The sequence below is a fragment of the Lonchura striata genome, chromosome Z (assembly GCF_050655825.1).
Source record: "Lonchura striata isolate lonStrDom1 chromosome Z, ASM5065582v1, whole genome shotgun sequence".
NCBI lineage: Eukaryota > Metazoa > Chordata > Aves > Passeriformes > Estrildidae > Lonchura > Lonchura striata.
In genome coordinates, this window is record NC_140740.1 from 6,743,022 (window position 1) to 6,764,453 (window position 21,432).

General features: G+C 38.0%; 1 protein-coding gene across 3 annotated transcripts in view; it reads left to right on the forward strand.

Annotated features, from left to right (window-relative positions):
- Positions 1–21,432, forward strand: part of EPB41L4A (erythrocyte membrane protein band 4.1 like 4A) — a 114,909-nt gene that overhangs the window by 55,686 nt on the left and 37,791 nt on the right. For all 3 annotated transcript variants that reach the window (XM_085567191.1, XM_085567190.1, XM_021524791.3), the window contains 7 exons: positions 867–964; positions 4,094–4,214; positions 8,278–8,365; positions 10,475–10,563; positions 10,945–11,008; positions 20,197–20,288; positions 21,332–21,409. In XM_085567191.1, coding sequence (XP_085423317.1) covers positions 867–964; positions 4,094–4,214; positions 8,278–8,365; positions 10,475–10,563; positions 10,945–11,008; positions 20,197–20,288; positions 21,332–21,409 — 630 coding nt within the window. The remainder of the gene's footprint in view (positions 1–866; positions 965–4,093; positions 4,215–8,277; positions 8,366–10,474; positions 10,564–10,944; positions 11,009–20,196; positions 20,289–21,331; positions 21,410–21,432) is intronic.

The window sequence follows — 21,432 nt, forward strand, 5'->3', positions numbered from 1 at the left end:
TCTGTAAAAAATTACCTTCCTTGTATTTTTACATTTTGTAGGAAATCAGTGCAAGAAATTAAGTTAGGATGATGAGAAACGCTGCATACATCTGTTGTAATAAAACCAGACAAAAACCAAATAGCATTTAAAAGATTCCATATAAATCATTATGGAAAGTTGCAAAACTGCAGATCCTTTGTATAATGGCTTGTTATCTTGTCTGCTCCATCTGCTTTGGGCATATTGATTCATTCCATGTGGTCTCAGGTTTATCAAGAGTAGAAGCAGGTTATGACTTTAAAAATTACTTTCTCACCCCTGCTATCACTATTCCAAGCAGGAGAGTACCCTGTGCTATGACAGATTTAGTTAATTGTTGATGGCACACCCATCCATCTTTTTCATGGGCTCCATCAAACCTCCCTGCTGCTTTGTATTTGATACTCTGGTATGTGGAGAGGAAATATTTGAGTAAGCAAGCATCCAATACCCAGTCATCCTTTACACTGATCCTGTGTTGAGGTTAAACTTTTGCCCTTTGATAGGTTTCTTGTTCAATTTTTCTGATTCCTATCCCTCTTTTCCACTTCCTGACTGCTCTGTGAAAGTCAAAAGAGGGAAATGTCATTTTAGGTAGATAAGTAATCGCATCTGCGCAATGTAAGCAGACTGGAAAATAATAGTGACTGCTCCCTTTTCCTGGGCTCTTCCACTGGATGAATATTACTTGTTACTTCAGGATCAATAGGGGGAATAATTTAGAGAGGAATACAGGCATTTACTGCCACATGGTTATGGTACATGATATGTGCACAGCTAAGGGGATGATTTTGAAATATTAATTGGACTTAAAATAACAACTTTGTTTTATTTCTGTGTTTTAGGTATCAGTTTTTCTTGCAGGTAAAGCAAGATGTTCTACAGGGCCGTTTACCTTGTCCAATCAATACTGCAGCACAGCTGGGAGCATACATAATTCAGTGTAAGTTCTCCTGGCCCACTGAGGGCTTATTTCTTTCAATTCTGCATTGTGATTAATCTTAAGTGATGACTGAAGATAGCATTAACACTTTATGCACTCCCAAACAGAAGTAGTGTGACTGATTTCACTTCAAGAGCTGTAAATAAATGACCATTCCGAATAGATAATGCAGGAGCAATATGGAAGTTAGTGTAAAGAAAAAACTTTAAAATCAATCTGAAGACTCTGCTTTTGCTGGGGAATATTTTGTCAAGTATTCAAGACTTTATTACTTTGGATTACATGTAGAATATGACAAAACCTTTGTCAGGAGACTTACAGAAAATATTATCTCAAAAATTACATTATATCAATACAAATGCATGTTTACTTAATGGAAGGATATGATTTGACCTGAAGTAAAGAATTTTCTTTTTATTTAGTATTTATCTACATTCATCCATCAGTAGAGATCTTTTAAGGAGTGCATGTTATATGCTGCATGCTTATAGAACTAGCAATCAATTAGAGAGGAGCTGTCTGTCTACTGGAGCAGTTATTCTTTCTCCATAATAGCTCAAGATCTATATTCAAATACAATTGTAACAAAAAATTGTGTGAAGAGCCATGCTGGGACCTCTGTCTGTAATTTCTTCTGTGTTAAATTTAAATTTGTCTAAAGTGATATGTATCAAGGAAAGATTATTTGTATTATTGGTGTTACAAGTGTGACTCAACAACACTTAATATAACATAAAAAAATAGTCCTCCTTTTATATCCATTTTAGAAAGACAAGGCATAATAATTTGTCTATGAAATGGGAATGGGCATAATAGAGATAATAAGGATTTCATGGTAGGTTGTATGTGTATCTGAAAAGCTAAAATTCCAGGCAGTATTTACTTGTGTACAATTATTTCTGACATTATTTTGCCATCTAAGAAATATGACATGTCATTCTCTGAAAAATTGTTTGCAATGCACATTTCACTTTACTGGCAGACATGCCTTCTCTGAAAAAATACTGCAAGTGTGAAGCAGAAAAATATGCAATGATGGTAGCATTTTCATTTTATTATGAGAAATGAGTAAAAGGAGCAAATTCATGCTCTTTAGTAATTTTTTAAGGTGGTGAGAGCTGTTGTTTTGGTGTAGTGTCCTGTTCCTGTAATTCTAATCTCAAAGAGGCTATTGGAAAACAATGAGAAAGTTTATGGGAGAGAGAAGAGTTAAAACATGGCCAAGGTTATGTTCCGAGTGGAACCCCTCGATCCACAGCTTTTTTTAGATGACAGGGGCCCGTCCACTGATGTTACGACCAGGTGGCGACGCATTGTCCTGCGCATTCGGGGTTTGCCGTCTCGGCCAGGGTGGGTGTGTGCCAAGGATCACCAGTGACACGGCCCCGTAGGGACATGAATGCTGTGTCTTTGCGACGTGTCCTTACGGCTGGTTACACCTGAGCAGCATAACCTCGCACCTGGGGTGGGATATGCACCTACCCCAGCGCCGGGTGTCGTGATGGAGCACCACACCACAGCTCTCCCGGACACTCCCGGACCGCTGCTGTCCTGGAACTGGGACTATGTGGGAGCCCCTAGCCCTGCTGTAGAGTTGCCCAAAGGCTGGCCCTGGGATCCCTTGAGCCCCCCAAAGTGCCAAGGTACATTGCCGTACCTGCCGCTCGCCCGTCCTTGTATGAACTTCTTCACTTTGACAATCAGAGCACTGGGCAGGTCTCGCCTCGTGTCAACACCCCTCTGGAGCCATCACGAACCTTTGTTTATATTAAACAGTCAGATTCCCCTGGTCACTAACAGTTCTAAGGAGCTGGTAAAGCACCAGCTGCAACTGGGACGATCCATGGGAATGGCCCAGCCCTGCTTCGTGCCCCACCCTGACCGACTCAGCCCTTAGAGCCAATCCGTACCCCGAAATTACGGATACAGTGAGTTAAAGTTAGTCCAGGCACTAGGAGGTATGCATTCTCATGGGCTCTATAAAAAAATTCATCCTTGTATTTAGGGCTAGCAGTAGTTCCAAATATGTAAAGAAATGTCTGTCTCAGACACGTAACACATAATTTTAATGGAGGTTTTCCAGTGAGACTTCTCACCATCCTCACTGAGCAGATCACCATCTTCTTCAAGCAATTTCATTTCAACATTTAGGAAAGAAACATCAGTAGTTAGATGAGTCTTTTCCTTCTTGGCTCTTGAAGCCTCCTTTTGGCTATGTTTTTGGTTTAGTGGGAATTGGATAAGAAAGCTCCTGTGAAATCTTTCTCAGAGAAATCCAGTGTACAGATATTGCCAAGGGTTATAAAAAATTGAAATACTAACTTTTGCAGAGTTTCTCAGATGCAATTATAGTTAAGATCAGTAGATGTGACTTCTGGCCAAGATGCATATTTGTTTTATAATTATGTTACAACATACGAACAGACATGACTAATGTGTACAAATTCAGGGTTGTGTCAAACAAAATTACATTGGCTATGCATCATGTTCTGTTCTTTAAGAAAAGTCTTTGGAAAGCTATTTTTATTTCAAAAGTGAATTTGATATCCAGGAAATGCACTGATATTTTATTGAAAAAGGAAATCTTGTGATTCTTCACAAGGAACACCATTAGAAGACCTTCCCTCTAGGACTCACAGGATATTAACCTCCATTTGTATTCCAAGTTTATGTTGAAGTCCCAGTAATAATATCAAACTTTTCTGCCAGTAATATTGCAATATATCATGAGAGCATAGATATTACAAAACTAGACTTTTCTTCTACTCTTGTTTTGCCTATGCTGCCAAATAATCAATGTCATTTAATTCAAATTTTGCTGGCCTGGTCAAAATTTTGTCTGGCCTGTAGAAGCAGTAAGTCTCCTGTCAAGGATTCTAGCTCTTTCTAGCTCTAACCTTCTATATATCTTTTAAAATGCACAAAGACAATTTTTTTCTTGGGTTTGTGTGTGCTGATGCAAACAGTTCTGTATTCTCTTCCTTTGTTCCCTTTTTTCTTATCTGACTGCTGATTAAATTGGCTGTCAGTTGGAGAGGGGTGGCTGGACATCAGTAGGTGGATTATATAACACATTTTTTGGTTGAGAAGAAACACAGGTGACCTTTGTTATCTCCTTGTGTTCTGTAGCTGAGCTGGGGGACTATGACCCGTACAAGCACACTGCAGGTTACGTGTCCGAGTACCGCTTCGTTCCTGACCAGAAGGAAGAGCTGGAGGATGCCATAGAGCGGATACACAAGACTCTGATGTAAGAATTCAGTACTGTTGGGAACTTGGCAGGTAACACCAGACTCAGGGATGCCAGGCAGGTGGGGAGGAACAGGATGTGGTACAGAGTGGAGGTTTCTAGACTTGAGGGAAGGACACAGGGAATCCAGTTATACCTCTCAGAAGCAGGAAAGGCTTTACGTATTCAAGCTGTTCTTTTAGGAACTGAGTAGGACAATAGCTGGAAATGTGAGGTGTGTCAGACCTAGGTATGAGTGTTTCAGAGCCAGCAGTTTTAATAAAACATATGCCAGAAATTCATATGTAGAGCCAAAAAAAACCATTTGCTTGCTTATCTCCAAGTTCATGTTCCTGGTAAGTGTAAGGAAGCTTGTTCTAACAAATCCAAGTTAGGTGCAATTGTGATATAATACATTTATGAAGATGAAAGCAATAAGGACCCTTTCATGAGGATGTTCATCATAGCCTTTGTCAAAGTAATGCAAACAGAATCAGTTACCCATCTTGTAGTAGATCTAAAGTTCTTGATTATTTTGCTATAATGAAGCCACACTCTGGATAAAGGTTAAGTAATTTTTGCCTGTAGCATTGTGTGTTAATGTTATATATGTCTTGTTTAATGAGAATAGGTATTAACTCAGGGTCACAGATGTTCTCTGAAAAGTTTTCCAGTAATTGGAGTCTGTGCCAGTTGCCACATTGACCTGAGATTTCTCTTTCAGGGAAGAGAGTTTGTTGTCACTAATTATTTCTGTGTGGTTGCATGACAGCCTTATACCAATTGATAACATTTCTGAGAACCTGTATTTCTATAAAGTAAAAAATATTGTTTTTTCCATTCCAGAGAAAGGAAACTGAGTCACAGCTAGTTAGTTGGATTCAACATCACAGAAGCTGTTTGTGAGAAATGAGACTTGGAATGAATTGCTGTGAACTAAGCAGCCTCCATTTCTCTCTCTCTAAAGCTTCTGTAGCCATCAGGTTCAGAAGGCAGTGACTGTGAAGGGATCACTGTAAAACACTTACTGATTTGGAGCCCTGGTACTGTTCTGCTGCTTGACTGCAGTTAGGTATGAGGGATTTAGCAGCATCAGAACAGAGAGGAAAGCCAAGATGTACTCATTGCTACTTCAGCCCAACTGCCAGCTTGGATTTCTGCACAGGTGACCACAACCTCTTCAGCTAACAAGTGTGAAGCTATAATGGCTGAGGGCATCCCCAGTTGTCTCATTGACCAGAGACATTTTAGAGACAGGTTTGTGAAAGGGTTTGGAGGAACTGGTTTTATTCTTTCTGGATCCCAACATGGAAACATGGGTGTTTTTTTTGTTTGTTTGTTTGTTGGCTTGTTTTTTTATTCTGTTTGTTTGTTTTGGTTTTGTTTTGGTTTTTTGGTTTTTTTTTCAGAACAGCTATGTCACTGCATATACCTTCCTTCTACTGATTATGTTGAGAAAAACTGGTTTTGGTTGCATGTTTTCTCTCTGTTTTTTGGGGTTTTTTACACAGCACAATAGCTTTTTGGAGATTCAGTAAAGATGAAGTTTTTGAGAAAGTTTCTAAAGCAAGGAAGGTGAGGGAAGAAAGTGGAGGGGGTTTCTGACTCTTCAGCCTGCCTACTGTGATTGTAGTCCCATCTATAAACCAACATGACAGCTCCAAGGTGAGAGAGCAGTGTGAGAGGACCTGATGTTGTCAGGCACGTCTGGAGGATCAAGCAGTGACTTTGGGGCTCACTTGTGAGGGAGGAAACACTTGGTGCTGGAGGACAGAATCCTTCAGTGCAGGCAGGAGAGCTGGTGCTGCACTGCTGACAGTGCCCATTTCAGACTGTGGGAGATCTGTCACTGATTGATGCTTGGCAAGTCAGCTGCTGCTGTCTTGAATCAACATTTCATGCTGCCAGTGGGGCACAAGGAAAGCAAAATTGACCCTGATGTTTAGCTTTACAAGTGGCTTTCAATGTTGCTTAGGGCCTCAAGTGGCACTCAGGTGCCCTTTGTCCATCCAGAGGTTGGTGTGCGTGTGTCAGCTGCATGACTGTCACTTTGCCAGCTTTGTCATCCCCACTGGCAAATACTGATTTAGTTTTGGCATGTGTGATGTTGTGGAGAGTTTGTGTTTTCACACATAATAAAAATGAAGCTCTCTTTGTACTAATGGGAGTTCTTTCAGTCCCTGTCAGTTCTTCCCTTCATGTTCTGGCTTCTCCATCTGCTTTTGGGAGGATTTCTACCTCTGGCTTCCATCTGCTTCCATCAGAAGATCCAGCTCACATCTTTGTTTCCTTCAATATTTTTGCAAATTCAGTTTTAAAACATGATGTATTGCTGTGAAAGTGTTTATAAAAACACATTCAAACAATTTATTTGACATTTGAGCCTTTTGGTCCCTTCAGAGGCAGGTGAGAATAGATGAGTAAGTGCATCAGCATTTTTATAAGCCTGGTCAGTAAGTAAAGACCAACAGCAGGGTTTAAATTGGTGTTGTATTGTACCCTAATTCAGTAATGGGGTAATTAATCCATTTTGCGCAGGACTGGCATTTAGCCTGCTTGTGAACTCAGTAAGACAATACAACCCTCTGAACATTTTGCTTACATTTCTGAGATATACATACAAGACTTTAAATTAATCGAGCTGCAGAGTAAATTTTTACAGCAAAAGTGTATAAAAGATGTGACAGATATGACATTAACTGATGTGCTGAATATCCAGGGTTCTGCATGTTCTGAATACAGATAATGAATGACATATCTACTGGGATTTGAAGAAAGGGATTTCTCTTGCAAGCTTCAGGTCTGCTGCTTTTCCAGGAGTCCTTGGAGAGAAGAGCACCTGGAAAAGTGGCAGTGCTGAAAATGAGCTGAAGCTGTCCATCTCCCAGATACAAAGAAGTAATTTCAAATGCCTTTGGATACCTTTAAATACCTATTGCATTCATGCTAGCACTGATGCTTCGTGTCTTTGAACTTGAGAATTCTTTTTTCTTTGTCAGCCATAGAACAAACTTGGGAAAACCTGGATGGTAGCTTCTAGGCTAGAGAGAATGGTGACACAAGAAGCAGGAATGTGCATATTGCAGGACTTTTCCAGATCTTTGGTCAAAATGTTGAATGTAGAATGCTCTACTTCACACCTTGAATTTGAAAGGTAGTGAAGTATTTCCCCAAGAAAACCAACAGGATGAAGCAGGATATGCATCTTTTTGAGCTGATATTTTTAAAAGGTGTGCTGTACTTTCCTAATAACAGTCAAGCTGCTTTCAGATCAGTATTGAAAAAAAGTAAAAATGAAAACATGGCTTCAACTATTTCAGGCTTACAAAAGAGAATCTCATCCTTGTATCAGCGACAGATATTAAGCAAAGAGCAAATTATATTTTGAGGATAAGGCTTTGAATTTATTTAGTTGTATTGTTCTTTTTGAAAATAAGTACATTTTTGGTAATGTCAAATATGTTCCTACTAGCCAGGATTTTTCCTTCACCAGTTTTCCCTGTTATTTCCTGTCAGTGGTACTTTTTAACTGATGGATTGATATCTTTGAAAATGGCTAATCTCATGAGAGAGACTCCAAATCTTGTTTTGAACATAGCAGTCCTGGGTGCTACCAGCTGGTGTGACTTAATAAAGGCAATATTTTATGGAGAATGTAATAATTTCTCTGAAGTTATCAACCTTGCTTTCAGGAGCTTCAACACTGCTATGGGGAAATAGTATCCCAAGCAGTAATACTATTCCTGCTGTATTAATAATAATTTATTTATTGGGAAAAAAACTTATTTTGCATATTGAAGCCTAAAAACGAAATGTGTGAATTGTGTTTCTGACAGCAAGGAAAAGGTTAGCCCCTGCATTTGAAAACATTATATATATGATAGCATGTATGTCTGTGCTAGGAGACCACTAGAGATCTAGTCTAACCTGGAATAAGAAGTTCAGTGTTGAAAACACAATGACAGTAAAAAAAAAACTGGTAAGAAGGGCTGCATATGTGTCCAGAAAAGTGTTTTTATTAATATGATCTATTTTGATATGTTGATTGGAATGAGAAGATATCTAAAAATAATTGTGTTTACAGGGGTCAAGTTCCTGCTGAAGCAGAAGTGAACTACTTAGGTGTGGCCAAATCTCTGGAAATGTATGGAGTGGATCTCCATCCTGTTTATGTAAGTGCTAACTGTGAAAAATAATTACTGCACTAATGTGTGAAACAGTAGTCTTGTTGCCACAGGATAACTGTAAAGGGAACACTAATCAAGAAATGCAAAGGAACACATATTTACAGATGAAGAGGATTCAGTTATTCATACATACAAAAGCCTAATGATTTCCAGATCAAATGCTGTGATTGTGTTACGCCTATAAAAACCCGTCTGTTATATTCTGGATAAAAATAATTCAGGTAGAAAAGAAGTAATTAGTGCAAGTGTCAGGAGACATGAGTGAGGGTTGTCACTTTTGTCTTTGACAGAAGAATTTGCACATTATTTTATTTTAAATAAGAGCAAATGTGTCCTGAAACCTTTTCAATACCATTGCAATTAGGGTGGAGTAGCAGTAGCATTCTGTCTTTTTAAAATACTTGTTTTCAAGATTTTGCTAAAGATCCAGAGTATGTTTCCATTTTCCCGTGTTGTGTCATGCAGCATTGCAAGTTGTCTGTATTGCCTCAGAAAACCCCTCAATTTCTTTTGTCTGTCAGCATGTATGTTGGGTTTGGATCCAAGTCATCACCTGGAGGCTATGTGCTCCTGGTGGAAACATCATTCTATCTTGTTTGAATTATTCTGCTTGTGGCAGGTGTTTTTGTTTTTTGTTTTGTTTGGGTTTTTTTTTTGTTTTGTTTTGTTTTTTTTTTAATAAAAGAAAATTAAGGGATCAAGGGTTCAAATGGGGAGTTATAGTATAGATAGATCACTAAGTTAGATTGTCAGTACTTTGTAAAATTACTTGAAAGAAAATAAAGAAATCAAGATACTACCTGAAGATTAAATATGTATTTCCTCTAAGAAATGTGTAGCCTGAAATATAAAGTACTTTTTAATGCACCCTATAGCTTAATTGTAATAATATCCCAGGCTTTGTTCCCCTCCTACCAGTGAAAAAATGGGGAGTTACTGGAACAAGATTCAACATGATCCAGCAAAATCATGTTAAATTAGTACAGCCTGGAATTTTTTTTGCCTCATAACTTGCCTTTGTTGTGCAATGAAATCCCTGCCTGGGTAACCTGTGAACATCATTATTCCTACTTAAATTACTTCAGAAGCCCTCATTGGAGACTGAAGCTGCACACACAGCGAGATGCAGTTATTTTCCTCCTTTGGTCATATTAAAAGTAAAGTTGCCTTTAGCAGTTAATTCACTGGGGAGTGCAGGCAGAGCTTGCCAGCTGTGCTTGACCTCTGTCAGCCCTGTAATCACACAGGACTTTCTCAGTGTCTCCAGTCAGTGCCTCTCACAGTTGATAATTCTGCTGCTCATGCTCTGCTAGCTCAGACTTGCAGGGCTCTTCCTCATTGCCTCAAGTAGGCAGGTGAATGAGCTTTTCCAGCTGACTTTCTTTTAACCTCATGCACTAGGGTTTGCACTCTTTCAGCTGTAAGCTGCTTCTGGCTCTGGTTATTGGCTGTAAATTGGGGTGGTGGGGACCTTCTGACACTCAGGGCTTTCACCCTGTTCTCTCCCAGTGCAGTTTGACATTTGTATCCTGACTTCAGGAATGGTTTCCTTCGGAGGAGTTGATGCATGTGGCTCTTCTTGCATACCATTGCCCTTTCTGAGCAACAAAAAGGAACCTTGACTCTCCCAAAGGAGCTACTTCACTTGGAGGCAGCAGCAGCTGACACTATTTTAGGATGGAGAAGGCAGCTGTGTGGTTGTATTATAGGTCAGAAAATCCCTATTTACTGTCAGCTGGAAATTGGGATATCTGTTGCATTCATGCCTGAATAAGGAATTCAGTTTCTGAGTTTGGCCATTTGCCAAATAGCAAAAATTAATTCAGTAAGAAAAGAAAAAAAGGGCATTTTTGTTTTTCACCAAGGCATGAAATTCCCTTTCTTTCCCTCACTGCCATTCTTTCTTGCCTCTTTTCCCTCAGAACTACAAATTTGCATATAGAAGCTTTCATAAGTAGATTAAGTACTATTTTCTCATGTGTAGAGAGAGTGAAACAGTATATTAAAGTCACCAGGATGAATTTCTCACTGGGTCTCACTGATACTGTGATTCTACTTGCAACTGTATAAATAACATAGATTTTTATTTTCTAGGGTGAAAACAAATCCGAATACTTTTTAGGATTAACACCCATAGGAGTTGTTATCTACAAGAATAAAAAACAAGTAGGAAAGTATTTTTGGTATGTATTATTTATATGTGCAGTCTGCACTAAAACAATAACAATATTGTATGGATGTTTGTGATTTGTGGTATCTATTTGAAAGTTTAATCATAGCAATATTAAAAAAGTATACATAGAATTCTTAATATTTTTCTGGGTTATGCAGATTTTTAATTCTTTGATAGTCCACGTATTGTAAATAGTAGATCACCTTTAGCATACTCATGCTGAAGTGTTTACATATCACTAATTGTCTGCTGACATCTGGGACATACCTGAAATATAAATCTACCTGTGATTTTTTTTTGTCTTTGTATGCAAATGTATACAACTTTATATTTTATTATACATGAAATTAAAAGATTGTGAAAATCTGTCCTTTTTTTCTCAATACTACAGGCCTAGAATTACAAAAGTTCACTTCAAGGAAACACAATTTGAACTTCGAGTCCTGGGAAAAGATGTAAGTTTCTATTTAGGCCTGAAAAGATTAAAAATATATATGTCTAATGAAGGTGGAAATTTAGTGTGTCTGTCAAAGTCTAATTGGTTTTATTGAAATTTACTGTATGAAACCAAATGTAGGTGAAGGGAACCTCACAAAGCTGTCAGGCACAAAACAGGCAGACACATTATATAGCTTCAAACTCATTTATGAGAGTTTAACATCACTTTGCTCTTAGACCATTTGAGAGAAAACAATATTGGTTCCAGTGGGGCAAAGACAGCAGGTTGATAGCAAGAGAGGAGGTTTTAAGATACAGTAAGTAAAAAAACCCCAAACAAACAAAAAAACAAACAAACAAAATTTCCCCTACAAAGCATGAAGAGTAGGAAAAGGAGGAAGGAGATTGTTGAGAATGTAGGAAAAAATAATAACATGTAATAAAAAACATAGTTGCAGTCAGTTTGTAGTTTTTGCTGTCTGGTTTAAATCTAAGTTTAGTTGGTTGAATTATTTTTTGAAAATACTTTGTATGTCTTTTTGGAAACACGAAAGTTTGCAGTTTCATAAGGACTTATAGTTTATAGTTTTAAATAGAATTAATTTGCTGGCAAAAATACCCTTTACTGTTTATCTATGTGTTTTTGTTCATCTTTGTAATGGTTGTCATTTTCATCCATGGTTTTTCCATGAGGACATTTGTCTGCTTCTGTTGTGGACAGCATTTCTGGTGCCTTTGCAGATGTCTTGGCAAATCTCTTTTGTTACTCCCCCCCCCCCCCCCCCCGCTCCCCGAATGGCTTGTTTATATTTGGTGTGGTAATCTGTGGGAATTTTATTTCTGAAGGTGTGTTTGTTGAAGAGTTATTTAAAGGCTGAGGCGAGGTTGGGAAAACTTTTCACCATGTTTCATGTAAAGTGTGGGTGATAGTTCATGTATAAACATGTCTGAGTTTGACTTGGAGCGAACTGCTTGGAAGTGAAGCTGTAGCTTCTCTTTGATGCCACATTTCCACAGTCTTCTTTTAACATTGCAAAGGCTTAACATGCTAAGTAGAAAACCTGGAAAGTTTTGGAAAAGTTGAGGCTGTGAATATTCATGGCTGGTGAGCTCTTACCGTTGTGATCATAAGGCAAATATTTTGACAGAACTTGGTAATTTCAAGCCTCGACAGGTATTTCTAGGAAATTGTTGTGTAGAACAGTAAGTACAGGGGCGTGTACCTTCACTGAATTTGCCTTTGCAACTAATATTAATCTGAAGTATTTGTATAGCACTTCATATCCTAACAAGATCAGTAAAGGACAAAATGGCACAGAAAAATCTTCTTTTTCCTTTTTTTAACAGCTGGGGGGTACTTTGAACAAAATAATACTTTGCAATAAGCAGACACTAACCTCAGTCTGTGGATTAAAATTGTCATAACAATTTATGCTGTTCTACACAGAGGAGGAAAAGCTCATCAGTGTATTTGTATGAATGTATGTTCCAATAATCTTAAAAAGTCTGACTCACAAATTTATTTTATTCCTCTTGTTTTTTGTTGAATAAATGCTATCACTTTTTCGCTCATGTGACACATGAGTATATTATAGGAGAGTAAATATGCCATTTTCACTTCATCCTGCCTCCTCTAATATTTGACAGCCCAAGGAATGAATACTTTCTTTGTATCAGATGTGGTATATCAAGTCTGGAATGTCTATTCCAGTTAGTTGTAGAGAGCTCCAGAAGAGGTTCAGGAGGAATAAAAATAATGGGGGCTTTCCCATGTCTTTAAGTTGACTTTATGGCATAAAGTGAAGGAGCTAATACCATGTATGTTACACACAATGTCTGAGCAGATTATTTCTGAGTGAACCGAGTATTTTATGTGAATCATGTCTTCCACATGTTGTAAAAACTCTGCAGGATGAGTTTTGATCCATGTTTCCACACACACAAGCTATCCTTATTCACACTGACTATCCCCTTTCACTGCTCATAAAGAGGAAGCTCTTGGTTATGGTAACTTCTTTGTTGTTGCTTGCTGAGATTGGTGTGAAACTTTTTCAACCATGCCAGAAGAATCTGTGTATTTCCCACTAGAGGGGTGGAAATGGACATCTGATCTTGACAGATGACAGTCTAAATGTACAAGTCCATGTCTTCAGACTACCTAAGCCACAAGCTGTTTCATCTGTGTCAGCCAAACCTATGGCTGCTCATTTTCTTGTGTACAATGCTTCACTCTTCATAAATTTGATGTTTACTGAGCAGAAGACTTTATTGCTTAGTGTCTTAAAGTAAGTTGCTTTGGTTTTTCTGTTTTGTAGTGTAACCTCTTGTACTTCTTCATATCTCTTCCATGAGAATAATTCCTCTATATTTAGCTGCCTCATATTTTTTTCCTACACACCTGTTGCTATGTGTTACCTGTGTACAAGCATGACCATTAGCATTTTGGTTCTGTCTTTCTCTACTTTGTTTGTATTATGTTTTCCTTAGGTCATTGCTGTTGCCCCTTCATAAACAAAATAGTGCCTTTAATATTTGGCCATCTATGGATATATGAGACTGAAGCTCTTTTTCAGTGGTGTTAATCATTCAATCAGTATTTCATTGTCCCCCTGCATTAATCCATGCTGTAAATTCTGAGCTATAAAGGCATTAGGTCCTCCCGGGCACCTCTAAGTATCAGTATGAATTTAGGAACCCTTTCCCTGCAAGGGCTTGACATGTTCACATTCCCTGAACATGACAAAAAATTGCCAAGAATTTCTGAAGATTAAAGAAGTTTATTTCTCAGAAAACTGAGAAATTAATCTAATGCCTGTGCACAGGTCCTGGCACCCTGTCTGTGGAACAATCTTGCTGTAAACAACCCAGTAACACAGGTGGCTGCCAGAGCCCTCCCCTCTCCACCAGCAAAACAGAGCTGGATCACAATGGATGCTCTGTGTGGAAGTTAGTGGTGGAAGGGGTACCCAGCACACCTCCTGTGCTTCCCCATGTGAGAAGCACAGCCGGCTTCCTAGATTTCTCTCTCAGCTAGGAACATGAAAGGAAACAGAGAAAAAACACTTTGATAGACTGTGTAGGCTGGGAATGTAAATGTGATAATAGGCAGGAGTGAGAGATGTGGAGTTTTTTGTTTGTAGGTACCAAGTAGTTTTGTGCTGGTCTCTGCACCTCGGTGCTGTTTGGTGTAACTGAGCCTTTTACTTTATTGCTCTATGTCTGAACATGCATGTGAATGATTTCATTCCTTAGCAGGGTTTATGCAAAACTTCTGTTCTTACTTTTCCTGTTTCACAAAACAGAAGAATTCAATGTGCAAAACACTTGCTTTCATAATTTTTGCTGTAATAGAAGGGACTTTTTGAATTTTGAAAATTTTATTTGATGATATCTTGAAATTTGGGTATTTTCAGATCAATCTTCCAATCTGTGCAGTTAAAAATGATTTCCACATTTTTGTGCATCCCTCTGCAGTCTTCCATATTCAGATGAATTCACAAGGTGAAATTGGTAATGACTCTTCAGGGGCAATACCAACCACTGATGCAAGTCCAAAGTACATAATCTTCCCCATTTTGTGTGGCTGAAACTTATCTAAATACAATATTTTTTTGTTATTTTAAATAGTCCAGAAAACATCATAAATATGCTTTGTCTTTTTAATATACTTTTTCATAAGTGCCATAAGTATGAATAATAATTATGTTAATAAGGTTGTTTGGCTGCATACCCCTTCTTTTCCTATCAAATGCTGGATTCTGTCTTGAGTTAAAAATTCCAGCCAGGAACTTCTAATTTGATTTATTGTTCCTGCAGCTCTTGGGAAGATTGAACAGGATTTGAAGATCTGTTACTCTCAGTCTTAAGTCCAATGTATTGTATGGTTATATGTATAGTTTCCAGACAAAAATAGCAGTTTGATCTTTATTATGGCTTAAGAATTGCAAATGACTTTTGCATCATTTGCATTTGCACCCACTTAACTCAGAGTGATAGTAATGGGTGGAGGTGGGCAAGCCCAGTGATGCTAATATGTCAAATCAAATAGTTTTGGCTTGTTTTGGTTGCTTGGGGGTTTTCCTGTCTTTTCTTAATTGCTTTCTGAGCCATCATTGAAGGACTTTAAGATCAGTTCAAGGCCTGCATAAAATTAAATTCACTGACATTAAGGTAATGCTGTCAGCTTTCTTTTTTTCTTTTTTAAATTCCTTAGTGTTTTTGAATTGCTGTAATGTAGAGCTGAGATGTGTTTGATTCAATGTTGAAATGCAACTGGCACAGCTTTATCAATTTTAATTGCCAACTTGGTATAATTTTCCTAAAGATTGACCTTGTGTAACCAGTAATAGTACATTGTTCGTTACATAAGCTGTGATTTGTCTGCATATGTCTAAAGACAGAATGCTTTCTATTGGAATTTAGAACTGATGATAACCAGGTATGTGCCTGGCAAAGAATAATGTTCTGAAGAAGTAGCTTCAGAGCCAGTGTTAATAAATCTGTTACATGTGCAGGTGTAATATGTATATGTGCAGTGTGCCCTACAACGGGGCAAGATCCCTCCTGATGTAACCTTAGCTGTGACTGGGAGGAGTGGTGTGTGTGCTGGCATGGCTCCTAATGTGCTTTTGGGGTTTTTTTTCTTCATTTTCTGAGCCTGCATTGCTGGGAGCCCATAAATGTCTTGTAAATTAGGGTAGCTAAAGCTTGTTCTGAATCAGTGGTTCTTGAATAATTTTTGCTCTGTGGGCGGGTTCAGTGCTCCCTGGAATGGGTGTAAATCTACTGACAGTGGCCTCTTATCCTGGGAGTAATCCATGAACTCCAAGAACAGGGTATCTTCCAGCCCTCAGAGAGAAGAGCTGTCTTTTTAAGTGTGTGTCTTCTCTTCCAGGTGGAGCTGAGCTTGCCCTGTCTAGGAACTGAACTAGCTGGGCACAAAGCATTTCTGAGACTGAAAGCTGTGTAATCGGGTTGGCAAGGCAGAGCAAGCAGGAAGCTGTTTGCCAAGCACTCCTGAACTTGTGTACTGAACTCAGGCAGAGCAATGACCCCTCTGAGTTGTCTCCTTTGAAGGGTTTTGTAACCCGCTTTTAATCTTTCACCTGAGATGTGTGGGTATTAGGGTGTAGCACTGTTCCAATTCCCAGCTCCCTAGTGGAGATCTTAAAGGCCCTGCCAGATCAGTCTTCTGGCTGCTCTGGATGCCAGCATAAAACTCAGTGTCCATCTGTGCATAAGCTTGTAGTGCAGACAAGGTGTCTGCACTCACTGTGCTGGTCTCTCTGTCTCTCCTGCTATGGCTAAAAACGGTGGTGAGGTTCTAACAGCATGAGCTGTAGCATGTTTTGGAGACTGCAGGACAAGTTTTTAAAGCACCTAAAAGGAGAGGGATATGTAATCCTTATCCTCACGTTTTTTGGCGTGTGCCTTTTTCAGGGTTAGGAGGAGGCAGTCCCAGATCTTGATGAGTGATTATTGCTGTAAGGGTGCTTTTGCAGCCTCTGGTCCCATTATCCTGCCCCTCCCTTGCTCCTGCAAGTCACAGATGGGATTGAAAATAATCATACAAAAATAGGTGATTTTCTACTTGTTTGATCAGCAAAAGGGGCTTCCTGAAAGAACAGACAAACACTAAGATGGCTCAAAGGAGAGAGATCTCCAGAGTGCAGACAGCCAGGGCTGCTGTGGGAGCAGTTCATGATTTACAGTGCCTTACCTTTAGTACACTAGGCACTCTGAAAGCAGCAGGATGAGTAGCCAGGAGAAGCTTGTGAGGCACCAAACAGCGCTGAATGACTTTAGAAGTGTAATTTCCTATAAAGTGTTAGTAAAATTACAATAGGTCTTTATTTCTTTTGATTCAGATATATGAGAATAATAAGAAAAACACCCAGCTAACACTGTAGGAAATTGTGATGTTCAAAATGCTAAAAATGTTGTCTTTTATTGGGAACAAAAGGTTGTGGTCTTAACATGTAAGGCCATCCTTTCTTTACCTATATAAATCAACTTATTCCCTTGGGGGAGAGATGTAATCCAGAAAGACACTGCTGTTTTCAGTACTGCTTACTTTTTAATATAAGCATTTATAAATTATCAGGGTAATCACTGGTCTTGCAAGCCTTAAAAAGTCCTAAAAGGAATATGGAGGAAGTCCTAAACCTGGCTGTGCTCTAAGCAGTGTCATACTGGACTTGGTTGCAGTAAATTACAGAATCCTTCCCAGATAAGCTGAGAAATGGTGAAAGAATTATCAGTTGTTTTGCCTTTGATAAGGATGAGTGTTTTAGGCTCTTTTTCCTCTCTAATAAAATTTAATTGTGCTACTGAGTTATAACAAGCATTAGTTTTGAAGGCATAGTTTTCAGACGTGATTTTCCTTCAAATTCAAATAAAGAAACCTGAGTATGTTATCAGAAGCCTCATTGGTCTGTCCCATGATTTTTAGGCAATTATTTCATTTTCCAGATTTGAGTTCCATAATGTTTTGGTAAATTGGGTCTATAGAGTTATTATCCTCCTCTCACATCCCCCCCACAACCCCTCTCTTGTTTTTTGCCCTCCCTTACTGCTGTTGATTGCTGGATACTAAATTTAGATGCTTCAGCATCATCAATATTTTTCTTACCAGATAGGGTAAACTTTCTTCTGCCTTAGAAAATAATGCCTTCATATGATGAAATCAGTAATTTCTGCTGGTTGGATCTTTCTATGATATGACAGTATCATATTTTTCATATTGTCCCTCATATTTTCACTTACTGATTTTAATGCGTTTTCCTGCTGTTTGTTCTGTGCATGAGAAAGTTCTAAAACTGTAAATTAAAGAAGACAAAAAGGATGACTAGAACTTTTTTCCCAACAGGAATAGAACTTTCCCCCCAACTTTTTCCCACTGTCGTTGAATGCCAGCAGCATTCAAACTGGTCTAACAGTAAGATATGGCAGAAACACCTTATTTTTAAAATTCTCTTAAAAAAAAAAACCCAAAAACATACCTGTCTTCTCTCTGCCCCTCTCTTCCCACATACCAGAAATGCATTCCTTTGAGATGATATAATTAAATAAATTTAAGTACAACAGAGAATTCTTTGCCAAAAAGTGGGAGTGAACAAAGAAGGAGCAAGACCCTGCATATTAAAAGTGAATCATTGAGCTATTTCCTAAGAGAAGTTAAACTGACTCATCATATTTCATCAAGTTTGCAATACTACAATCCAGTTTGATATTATCCTTTTGAAGATGAGTATAGTTGGGTGGGTTTATATGAAAACATTAGATGACAGTCTAATATAAAAATTGTAATTTAAATCAAGTAATGAAATCCAAAGGTACTTTTCTGTTACGTGCAAAATAAGCAAATGTAAAGCACCACTTTACATGTTCTCTTTAAAAATTTTACAATATAAAATGCATAATGATTTTTCAGTGGGTAGAGTTTGTTTCTAGCCATCAGAGGGGAAAGAGCAATGTTGTTACTCTGGAAGAGTCCAAGGTAAATTTATTTTTCTCCTTAACTATTTTCAAGATTTTTCAGAAAGCCTTTACTTTTCATGAATTCAAATTTTTTTTCTATAAGTTAAACCACTTGTGAATCCTGCAGAGATATGATGATCCCTATTAAACCTGAGGGACTTTGGGAATATATTTATGGGACCAATGTACTACAAAGTCATTTGACGATATACACAGCAGTATCAGATGAATCCTAGGTTTCTTGGTGGTCATTGTCTTACTGTACTGTCTGTATTCTTCTCTCTTGCCATGGAGAGTAAAATGTGTTTTTGATGGAAGACCAGAGAATTATTTTAGTTCCTTGCCTGTTCCATGGGACTGTTACAGCCAGACATTTAATTGAAATAAGGCATGGGAGAAAATGAGCTCATGTATATATATATATATATATTTTTTTTTTTTTTGCCAGGGAATAAAATCCGTATTATTCTAACCACAGGTGCAAAATTCTGTTGTTTTACTGTTATTTGTTTCAAAGTGAAGGAAAAGCTGCTTCAGGAGGTAATTTGTGGTTTTGTGAGGCTGCTTGACAGCTGTTAATAAAGATATAACTGGGTTTTTTTTTAATAGGTGAAATTTTTAATTCTAGAGAACATAGAGAATTAATTCACAGTTTGGAAGGTGTTTGCAGATAATAATAACAATAATAAATGAGGAGGGGGAGAAACTTGCCTGAGCTCTTGTGCATGCATGGCACTGCAGAAGTAATGCAAGGGCATGGATTGTCCAAAATCAGCTGCTGAAGGTGGTGTGAATCACACCTCCTTTGTAACTCACATGTTGGTGAAATGGTTTTAGACTCAGTTTTGTTACAGGGGGTGTCAGGCCATGCTGAGCTCTCACACTGACATCACTGGGATTGCTCATTCTTTGTGCAAATCACAGCTGAAACACCGAGTGCTTGAGTTCACCAAGTGAGAAATAGATGGAAGAGTATTTTTCGTGAACACATCTGAGTGTTTGTTGAAAACAAGCAGTGCGATGTGTCCATTGCTTCTCCTTTCCTGTTGGAAGTATGATACAGTTTGCATGTGTCCCACTTTTCTCTGCTGGTTTCCAGAGATCGGTTTTTAAACTTTGTATGTGCTTTTGTTCTAGATGTTGTTGTCTTCCTTAAGAGATCTTAAGTTAGATTTTAAGACTTTCAACTTTTTCTTAGCATTTTGAATTATTCTGAAGTTAGCTATTTATAAAAAAGAAAACCCTTCCCTTCTTCATTTTCTTTCCCCCCTCAGGTATACTTTGGCCTATTTTGTGTGTTTCCTCAGTCATTAGTTCATAGTAGTTTATAACAGATCTTGAGCTCTTTTCTTTCTTTCATTTATTCTTGCCTTTTTTTATACTGTTAACCAGAATATTTTTGATTGACATCTGAGCTGCTGTTTCAGAAAACATCAGAAACATAATTTTTGAAAAAAACCCCGACAGGTGTGTTTTATTTAGGAAAGAAGATGATGTGTATGAACAAGAATGAAGGAACATGAGTGTTTCAATAATCTCTTTTCTCTGCTTTTTAAAAAAGAAAACCACCTTAAATGAAGAATTATAGAACTTGCTTTTCTTTGTGCTGATTACTTTTCTTGCATGGACTAACATGCAATGGCTAGTTCTTTTGTTCAGGAAATGAGATTCACTCCAATGGCAGGATCCCCCATAAGAATATTCATTTGTTTTGTTTTATCTTCAGTGCAATGAAACTTCCTTCTTTTTTGAAGCACGTAACAAGGTCACATGCAAACATCTCTGGAAATGCTGTGTAGAGCATCATACATTTTTCAGGTGAGTGATGCAGAAGTTAGATTGTGCTTTCCATAGGGCCACTACACTGAGTGGGAGCCTTGTTACACCTGCAGAGTCATGAAAAAAGTTTTGTTGCCTGGAAATACATTTCTGCTCTTGGTTATGGAATGCTTTTAAAAGCCAACACCTTTTCTTACAGTGATGTGAAACAATGTTTTTAAAATTGGGTAGTCTGGTGGTTTCTTTTGTCTTAGTATTCTTTTCTAAACAGTACTTCAGGTTGCATGTAGTAGGCTTTATGAGAAAGGTGGCAGGATTTAAGTTGCCATATAGGTTTTGATAATTTATTTAATAATCAGATTTTCTGTAGCAGCATTGGCTAGAGGGAAGCCTTTGGAAACACAGAAATATATATATATATATATATATATATATATATATATATATTTCTGTGTTTCTGTATATATATATATATATAAATAAATAAACATATATATTTAATAGAAATTAATTGAATTTCCATAACATTTTGCTTACTACTGAGGGGCTGAGGTGTATAAAAATCTTCTCAAAGATACTTTGAGAAGTGCTGCTCAAGCATCTTTGAGAGATATTTCTCAAAGTGCTTTGAGTACTGCACATCTCAAAGCACTTGATTTTACTGTTGCAAAGAACACCAAGAGAAATGTGCTAAGGTGTCTAGCTGGGAATTGGTGGATTAAATCCTCTGGGCTGCCTTTAGCAGTGCTGGAAATGAGTGAACTAAAAGTCCTTCCTGCAATCTCACTACTGTGGCAGGGTAGGTTTGCCTTCTCCCAAAATTAGCTGAAAGGCTGCTGGTTCCAGCAATTTACACTTGACTCTGAAATAAAAAGGTGTGTAGTCAAAATAAGGGCGACAAACAGGTGGCTGTGGGAGACTCTCAACCTCATAAGAATCTGTCCAGATGTAGGGATGAAGAGGAACTTGCAAGAAAAAAAAATTGAGCCCAAATAGGTATTCTTTTTTCTTGACTTGGCAAGGAAACTATAGTTCTGACCTATCTATGCAACTTACTCTGTTATTTTATTTTGAAATTACAGGGTGCCAGAGAATGAATCAAACTCTCTGTCAAGAAAAATCAGCAAGTTTGGATCCATAGGTTATAAACATCGGTACAGGTGAATTTTTTTTATAGTTTAAA